General features: G+C 56.7%; 1 protein-coding gene across 2 annotated transcripts; it reads right to left on the bottom strand.

Moving 5' to 3' along the window:
* Nucleotides 1-399: 399 nt before the first annotated feature.
* SLC35C1 (solute carrier family 35 member C1) lies at nt 400-8,471 on the bottom strand. Of its 2 annotated transcripts, XM_003920023.4 has the most exons (3): nt 8,388-8,471; nt 6,599-7,125; nt 400-2,574 (listed from the first exon to the last, which is right to left on the bottom strand). In XM_003920023.4, the coding sequence occupies exons 2-3, from the start codon at nt 7,092-7,094 to the stop codon at nt 2,015-2,017; spliced, it is 1,056 nt and encodes a 351-aa protein (XP_003920072.1). In that variant the 5' UTR covers nt 7,095-7,125; nt 8,388-8,471; the 3' UTR covers nt 400-2,014. The 2 variants fall into 2 exon arrangements, with proteins under 2 accessions (XP_003920072.1, XP_010332062.1); XM_010333760.3 differs by lacking the exon at nt 8,388-8,471 and having other exon boundaries at nt 6,599-7,870.
* Between the last annotated feature and the right edge of the window lie 785 nt (nt 8,472-9,256).

The raw sequence follows: 9,256 nt of genomic DNA, 5'->3' as shown, positions 1-9,256 counted from the left end.
TCCTCCTGCATCTTCCTTCCTGGGCCCCTCTCTGAGCCTCAGGGCCCTCATCTGTACAAGAGGGGGGATCGCTGATGGCTCCCACCTCAGAGGAGTTGTGAAGATGAACTTTACAAGGGTGGATGTACAACACTCAGCACAGCCTAAGGCCCCCAACAAGCACCCAGTAAATGGCAATGACGACTAATAGGAAACTGGAAGTCCCGTCACCTATTTCCCAGGAAAGAGCCTGGTATCCTAAGAGAGAACAGCTCCTAGAAAGGCTGCCTGCTGGTGGGTGGGCTTGGTGAGGGCTGGGATGAGCCCTCCTTCCTGACAGATCCATGGCTCCCCTCCACCCCAGGACCCTGTTCACAAACCCTCTCCAGCCCTGCTGCCTCTTCCCTCAGGCCACACACACAGGAGCTCAGGGATTCTTTATTGAATCAAAAACAATGCAGGGCATCAGGCCCCAGCAGCTGCATTAGAATCCACCTGGGATTGTGCGGGGACCGGAGTGGGGAGAAGACTCTCCCCAGCTTTTCACTACAGGACCTAAAAACATCAGAAATCACCCCAACAGAAAGGACGTACAAAATGCCCACCAGAAGGGTGGGGAAGTGAAAGCCACCCTGAGGGTAGGAGGGTGTGGTGAAGGGTGCTGTGGTCCCAACATTTGTGGTCCCCCACCCCCCAACAACCGGCAAATTCACATTGGAATCCTCACCCACAAGGCGATGGCATTAGGAGGTGGAGCCTTTGGAGCTGACTGGGTCACAGGGGTGGAGCCCTCATGAATGGGATTTGTGTCCTTTTAAAGAGGCAGGAGGGAGCTTGCTTATTTTTCCTTCTACCATGTGAGGATACAGCAAGAAGGTACCATCTATGGATCCGGAAATAGCCCTCCGCAGACTCCCAATCTGCTGGCCCCTTGATTGTGGACGTCCCAGCCCCCAGAACCGTGAGCAATACGATTCTGTTGTTCAGAAGCCCACCCGACTGACTTATGCCATTTTGTTATAGGAGCCCGCTGGACTACGAGTGGGGCCAGGCAGGCTCTGTCAGCACGAACGTAAAGGTTAGCCTCTTACCTTCACGAGGCAAGCGGCTCAGAACCAGGCTATGACACCTCCCCTGCAGAAATGTGGGGGTGCCTGGCACAGCTGGGGTGCAAGGCTCTTAATCTGGACCCTTGCTTCATCAGCCTCACCTGGGGAGGAAGGCTTTGGGGCAGGCAGAACTAGGAGAAAAGAGAAGCGGACCCCTGGCTCTGCTTTCAGAAGGCTATTACCTGAGCCAGCTGCTGGGAGACCAGGGGGCCAGGTGCCACTCAGGGCCAGGGGAGCCACGCAGGTAAATGTGGTGTCAGGGACTGGGGGAGGATGCTAAATGACCCTGCGTAATCTCTTAAGAGAATCGTGGTTCCCTCGTGCTCAAAAGCTGGACATACAGGGTGCAGATGGGCACTCTCTCATGATCCACCCCGTTCCAGGCCACTGCCCAGCAGCTGCTGGTGATCCACTGGTCTCAGAGGGAACTCGCTCATTTCCTCCTTCCGTCCAGCCCACACTTTCCTCCAAAGGAAGGCTGCTTTGTGGGCCCAGAGCGAGGCTGCCTGCCCACTGCAGATGGAAGGTTTCCCAACCCTGTCCAGGTGGCTGTGGCGGGGCCACACCCCCTCTCCCTTGAGTACACTGCCCTTGCTGGCCCTTCAAGGTCATTGCCCCTCCCCGTCCTCAGCGTGATGTGGGGGAGACAGGCCCTGGAGGTGGTGTGAAGGGGTTCATCTCTCAGTAGCTGCTCCCTTGGGAAGAACAAAAGCTCAGAAATAGGAGAGGGTAGAGATGGGTTTGGCAACTTTCTGATATTATTTGTAAACGCTGGTTCCTTCTCAACCACCGTATTCTGAATTGGGTCTGTAAGTAGCACCCAGTCCACACCACAGCACCTAGGGTCTGGGAGACCGCCTTCGCGGCTGTGCTGGCCCTGCCTGCGTACGGGCCTGGGGCTGGGCCATCCAGGGTGCCTGCGGAGCTCACACCCCCATGGCGCTCTTCTCGCCCTCTTTGGGGCTGGGCTCCTCTGGAGTCTTCTTCATCTCCCAGCCCCTGACCCAGGTGTAGGCGGAGGAGCCGCCCAGCACCATCATGTTGCTCGTCCACCAGAGGAAGCTCTTGGTCTCCTCGTAGTAGAGCACGGCCAGCACTGTCTGGGCACAGGCCTTGGCCGTGCCCGACACGTTGTGGGTCAGGGGACTGGTGAACTTGATCTGCAGTCCTGTCACATAGCCGATGGCGAAGCCAAACAGGCCGCCCAGTGTCATCATCCCCCAGAAGTGGGCACTGCCCAGCTGGGCAAAGTCACGCAGGGCCTGTAGCTCCCCGAGCAGCAGGAGCAGAGGCAGGAAGAGGATGCAGGCGTTGGCGTTGTTGTAGAAGGTCAGGCGCCAGATGCTGCCGTCCACCGCCGGGAGCACCTTCTTGGTGTAGATGGCGTTCAGCGAGACGCAGAGGCTGGCCAGCACACCAAAGACAGTGCCCAGCCACGACAGGGTGCCCTCTGCCTCCTCCTGGTCCACACCAAGCCAGAAGCCCCCTGCAGTGGGGAGAGGAGGAATGGGGGAAGGGCGGGAAAGAGGGAGAGGATGAGGAGGAAGAAGGACAGAGGATCTGACACCAAAGGTCACAGACTGAGTCCTGCTGCCCTCCCCATGCCTCCCCAGGCCTCCCTCCGATAAACTCTGCACTGCAGGCAAAGCATGCTGCAAGGAGTCTGGGAGTGGAGTGGCCCAGGGCAAGAAAACCTCCCCCAGGATAGCTGCTAGCAGAGGAGAAGGACATTAAAACAAATCACTTCCCAGTTACTTCTTTAATTACAATTGTAAGAGTTGTCATGAGTTCCATAAAGTAGTACAGGGTGCTGTGAGAACCCGTAAGTGGGTCACTGTGCTGACCTGGGGCATCTGAAAATAACATCTGAACTAAGTTCTGAAGGATGAGTGCCACTTAGTGATTTAAGGTGACCCCCAGTAAATGATTTCCAGTGTCTAAGTTTGTATAGAATGGGAGCCTATGATGTCATCACGGGAAGCATTAAGTTAGAATCACTTGTGTCATCTGGGGCAGTGATTCTGGGACTCTTCTTGTGTCACCTCCTGCTGCTCAAAGAGCTTCTATGGCTCCCACTTCTGCCATTGGGTCTATACTCCTCGGCATGCAAACTTGCCAGCCCTTCCTCTGACCTGTGGTTGCCCCAGCCTTCCTGCTTGTCTCCCTCCTTCTTACTCTGGGCCTCAGTGTCCTTGCTCATGTCCTTTGCCAGAAACACCCTCCTTCTTTCTGGGAGATTCTACTCATCTGTCAAGGTCAAAGCTGGCCTCTCTAGGGGAATCCTTTCCTGATAGCTCCAGAACCTGGCCTCTTACTGCCTCACTTTCCTTCAAAGCCCCTTGCCTGCTCTGGGCTGCTAGGCCCCTGCCTATGGTGACAGTCTGGTCTTTTCAGCCAGATCCCATGCTCCCAGAAGACAGGGGCTGAATGGTGCCTATTATACTTCCTGCCACAGCATCCGGCAACACGGGGTAGTGGGGAAAGCTTTGGGGTCAGAGAGATTTGGCCTTCAATCATCCTCTGCAACTTAGAAGCTGACTGGTCTGGGAGAAGTTACTTAACGTCTCTGAGCTCTAGTTTTCTTCATCTGTAAAGATCTGGGTCATCTCCCTGTCCTCCACTCCAGCCAATCTACTCTCCGACTTGCAGCTACAATGATCGTTCTGAAGTCCGGATCTGCCCAGGCTGTGCCTTGGTCTGAATCCTCTCTGTGACCCTCCGCTGCCTTCGGGAGAAGTTCGACTCACTCACCGCGGCTCTCTGGGTCTGCAACACGTGGCGTTCACCTGACTGGGCAGCCTCATGTCTGGTGAGTTTTGCTGTGGCCCAGCATGCACGTGCTCTTCCTTCTGTCTGTACTTCTTCCTCTAAACCCAGTTTCTAAACTTCCTCCAGAAGGCCTGCTTAGACTCCCCTGTCCCTGTGTCCCCTCCCTCCCTCAGAGCTCCCACAGTACCTTTGATGCCCCATCCCAGCCCTTACCATACTAGTGTATCTGTCACAACCACGCCCTCCAGGAGTGTAGGAGCTGAAGTTACCTTTTCCAATCTTGTATCCCCAAAGCCTGGCGCGGTGCCTGGCATGTGTTTAGCCACTAATTACTAGTTGCGGAATGAATGAATGAATGAAAGTTGTTATGAAGGTGGTTGTGAGTATTAAAGGAGGCAGGATACCTCCGATATCATAGGTACTCAACATGCAGCACTCCTCTCTTTTTTCTTCGTTTTTTTGAGACAGAGTCTTGCTCTGTCACCCAGGCTGGAGTACAGTGGTGCGATCTTGGTTCACTATAGCCTCCACCTTCTGGGTTCAAGTGATTCTCGTGCCTCAGCCTCCCAAGTAGCTGGGATTACAGGTGTGCACCACCATGCCTGGCTAATTTTTGTATTTTTAGTAGAGTCAGGGCTTCTCCATGTTGGGCAGGCTGGTCTCAAACTCCTGACTTCAGGTGATACACCTGCCTCAGCCTCCCCAAGTTCTGGGATTATATGTGTGAGCCACCATGCCCAGCCCAACTACTGAGCCCAGCCCTCCTCTTTCTTGGCAGAACCTTTGCACAAGGGGTACCCACAGACCTACTGGGGTGTGGGATGAAGAGGGCAGAGGGCTGTATCACCCACTCATCTGCTTGGCTAGAGCAGCCCCAGCCCTCCTGCTGGTTACCTTCGGAGTCTAGAAGCAACTGCGACCTCAATGTTCTAGATTCCAGAGTGACTCTCGGCCAGAGGGAACTTTTTTTTTTTTTTTTGAGACTGAGTCTCACTCTTATCACCAGGCTGGAGTGCAGTGGCCCAATCTTGGCTCAATGCAACCTCTGTCTCCTGGGTTCAAGCAATTCTCCTGCCTCAGCCTCCTGAGTATCGAGGATTACAGGCACATGCCACCACGCCCAGCTAATTTTTTGTATTTTTAGTAGAGACAGGGTTTCACCATGTTGGCTAGGCTGGTCTCGGACTCCTGACCTCAGGTGATCCATCTGCCTCATCCTCCAAGGGTGTTGGGATTACCGGCGTGAGCCACAGCGTCTGGCCCAGAAGCTTTGAAAGGTACTACGTGATGTGGGGAGGCTGCCTTCGGGAGAAATTCAACTCACTCACCATGGCTCTAGGGGAGGGGAGGTCTAGAATACTAGACCCAGCAGCCCTAGATCCAGCAGGTGCTCAACAAGAAGAAACATTTTCTAGGACAGGTGGCCTGGGGATGGGTCCCTTCCCCCACCAACCGGTGCATCTAGCCTGGGACTCTGAGCCACCAGCAAAGAATATGATATGTAGGCCAAATAAGAAACTTTATGGCACCAGGAAAAACCTGTACAGGTTCAAATGAAGAGTCCATTCCTAGATGACACAGCCCTGGGAAGACTCAGAGGGAATGGGATGCTGGAGACTCTCTAACCCAGTATGGGGCCCAGTAAAATACGCAGTGATGGATATGTTCTATACTCAGTACTGTCCAATAACGTAGCCCTCAGCACACGAGCCCTTGAAATGTGGCTAGAGAATCAGGTTGTAACATCTGCAAATGAGGAAATGAATGTTTAACATTTTGCTGAATTTTAATTAATTTAAGTAAGTGGCCAATGGCTCCTGTGTTGTATACCGAAGCTCTAACCTCCAAGAAGAGCAGAGTGGGTAGAAGTACAGACCTGGGAGTCTGGCCAATCTGGGTTTGCATCCCAGCCTAGCTACCTGCTAGCTGTGTGGCCCTGGGCAAGTAACATGACCTCTCTGAACTTCTGTTTCCCTGTGTGTATGGAGATGACCACTGGTAGTGATGCCACAGCCCAGGAGACCTTTGGGAGAACAAAGGAGATGTTATATGTGAAATAATTAGCACCCTTTCTCCATCAATAATAATTATTTTTTAAGGGTCAAGTCCGGGAAGACAGCAGAGGCCTCTCAAGGCATATTGCTTGCTACTGTCTCAGGTGCCATCCTGAGCTGGCAGAGAGTGATGGTATGTTTATTAAAAGATATATTGCCTTCTGCTAAGAGCACTGGATGGGAAATCAGGACACATGAGCTCTTGAGAAACAATACAGTGCAGTGGTTGGGCACGTGAAGTGTGAAGCCGGATTGCTTGAGTTCAGATCCCAGCTCTGCTACTTACTAGCTGGATTATTTCGGACAAGTTACTTAGCCTCTCTGTGCCTTGGTTTTTCCCTCTGTAAAACGTGAATTATAATCCCACCTTGTTGCAAGGATTAGGTGAGTTAATACGGCTAAAATCTATGTGCATGGCACATTTTAATCACTCAACAAATGTCAGTTGTTTTTGCTGCTGTTGTTGCTGTTATTATTATTATTGCTCTTGCCCTGGCTGGGCTCCTAACTTACTGGGTGACCTTTAGTAAGTTACTTGCTCTCTCTGTGCCCCGAGGCTCTTTCTCCTATGACTGCTGCACCAATGAAACTGGGACAGATGAAGTCCTAGGATGCCTAGAAGGGTTGTTCTTCAGGGTTTTAGTCCCCATGACCACCCTATTCCCCGCGACCCCAGCTGCCACTCACCGATGATGATGCCACAGGTGAGCAGGGCATAGAAGGAGGTGGTCTGCTTGAGCAACAGGTAGGAGAGCAGCACGTTGAAGACGGTGGTGAGCGAGCGGCCCACATTGTAGAAGGCCACACCGACGTACTTGAGGCAGAGGTTATTGAAGGTGATCATGCCGATGAAGACCACCGAGAGGGGCAGGACGCTGCGGGCCACCCTGAGGTCCAGGCGCAGGCTGGGGAAGTCCACGGCACCAGGGCAGCAGGTGGCCAGTGTGCTGAGGCCCTTGCACAGCAGCATGGTCACCAGGCACTGGTAGAAGGTGACGAAGATGGGGGTGTCCAGCCGCAGGGAAGGGCTGTCCAGCAAGTACTTATTAAGGAACACCATGGAGATGGAGGTGACCCAGTAGAGGGAGACCACCAGCGCGATCTGCAATGCCCGCAGCAAAAAGGGCTTCTCCCCGCTGGCCTCTGCCTCTCCAGAGGGGTCTGAGGCCCCGGTCAGCGCCATGTGCAGGATCCTGGACCGCTTCAGAGGGGCCCTGTTCATGGTAGCAGAGGAGTTGGGTCACCCCGCAGCCAGAACGCTGATTCCCTGGAGTCCAGGGCAGTGAGCTGACTTGTGTTCTCTGCAAGCTGCAGTCCTCAATTGTCACATGGGGGCTGGCCTAGAGGTCTCCCCAGCATCCTCATGCATAGAGAGCGTCTGCTTTGGGGTGAGCCCAGCTGTGCCGCCCCGCAACCTGCTCCCACCCCGAGGAGGCTCCTGAGACAAGACACAGGGCAAGGGGGAGGGATAGGCTAAGATGGTGAGGCCAAGACCTGTGAGGGGAGAGGAGGCTGGGGCCTAACAGGAAGGAGTCGCAGAGAGAAGGGAGGAGAGGGGAATGGCAGGACGCGGCAGGAGGAGGAACGCGGGGCGAAGGTGCAGGAAAAGGGCGCGGGGCCGAGAGTGAAGAGGTGCGGAGAGAGGGCGGCATGGGCTGCTGCGGAAGGGAGAGGCGGGCAGGGAGAGGGAGGCGTGCAGTGGGCAGCCGGAGGCCGGGCGCGGCTGCGGGGAGAGCTGGGGAGGGGTCAGAGGGGCTGCAGGACCCGGGAGGGGGCTGGGCCGGCGCCCACGTCGCGCCGCCGTCTCCGGCTCAGCCGGGGAGCCTCCGGACAGCCGAGGCCGCCTCCCCAAGAGGCGGGCCCAGGACTCACTTCCTGACACGCCCCCGGCCCGGCCTTAAAGGTCCCGCACGCCCCGCGCCGCCCTTAAAGCTACAGCCCCGGCGAGGCGGCGCGCACCAGTGGCCATCCCCGTCCCTGCCCTCCGCCGCCTGCTGCCGGCGGGGAGAACCTCGGCATCCACCGAAGGTTTTTCTGGGCGCTAGAGCCTCGTCCCGCTTCCTGGAAGGGGTCCATCACCCTCGCCCTCCCACCCTCAGCTCGGCCTGCCCCGGAGCCTCGGTCCCCCAACTCGGCTCGGCTCGGGCCGGCTCGGCTCGCAGGTCCACGTCCCGGAACCCGGATCCAGGACCCGGGCCGCGCTCCACCAGCCTGGACCCCGTCGCCTCTGGAGACCCGCGTTGCAGCCCCGCGTCCCTCTGCCAGCCCGAACTCTCTCTTCCACAGCAATGTTGGGGTCCCTCCTTTCCCCTATTTTCACCGCCCCCAGGCCCCCTCCCGAGTCCGAGACCTCCGCAGCGCTCCCAGAGGCCGGAGGCCACGTCGCCGCTCCCGGACTGTCTTCCCTGTGCCCCTATCAAGACCCTCCGGGCGGCCCGGATCCAAGCTTCCAAAGGCTCAAGGCAGCATCTCTTACCCTTTCCAGAAAATACTGTTCCCTCGCCGGGTCCAGCCGTCAGCTCCGGCGCCCCGGCCTGCGTCCCCGGGCCGCGAAGGCGACCTGGCGCTCACCTCCTCCGGTGCACTGGGCGCCCGCCCCGCCACCCCGCGCCGCACCTGCAGCGCCGCACCCTGGGCCGCGCCCGCGGGGTCGACTTCCTGCTTTCCGCCCCGGGCCCGGGCGCCGTGCCAGCCTCGCCGGCCTGCTCACGGCATAGGGCCCGGGGGTGCGGCGGAGAGGCGGCGATCACCTCGGTCGTGGGAGGAGGTCCCCTCCTCTTTCCAAGGCTACTCCTGTCCCTGGTACCCCCGCCCGTCCGGGATCCCCCCTTCAGTTACCGCAGCCGGCAGGTCCCGGGACCTGGCTGTATTCCCGGCCCGCCGCGCTCCTGGCTTGCCTTTCCAGAAGTGCGTGCGGGAACCGCCCGGATTCTTGCAGCGGGCAGCGAGGGGAGTGTCCTTCGCCCCTTCCACGGCGGGGGCCTGGGAAGTCGCCCCGGGTCCGCCACTCACCAGGCAGCCCAGGGGACCCGGAGAACCGACTTCTCAGGTTCGCGCTCTAGCACCTGCGTTGGGCAGGCCACTTCCTCCTGTGGCCTGAGTTCTTTTCATGGTAAAACTAAGGGGCTGGGCTTGACCTGTGGGCCCCAGGCTTCTTGCCCAGAACTCTAGGTGGTATGGTCGAACATCATGTTTGTAATATTGCAAGCACCATTTAATTAGTGTCATTTAATTAATGCGTAAGATGATGTCATGTCTGGGGTTTGTTTTAAAATACCAATTTTTTTTTTTATTTTTAATTTTTATGTATTTATTCTTTTTGAGACGGAGTCTCACTCTGTTGCC

This window comes from Saimiri boliviensis, chromosome 6 (genome assembly GCF_048565385.1).
Source record: "Saimiri boliviensis isolate mSaiBol1 chromosome 6, mSaiBol1.pri, whole genome shotgun sequence".
Taxonomy (NCBI): domain Eukaryota; kingdom Metazoa; phylum Chordata; class Mammalia; order Primates; family Cebidae; genus Saimiri; species Saimiri boliviensis.
This window is presented reverse-complemented; position numbering and strand designations above follow the sequence as displayed.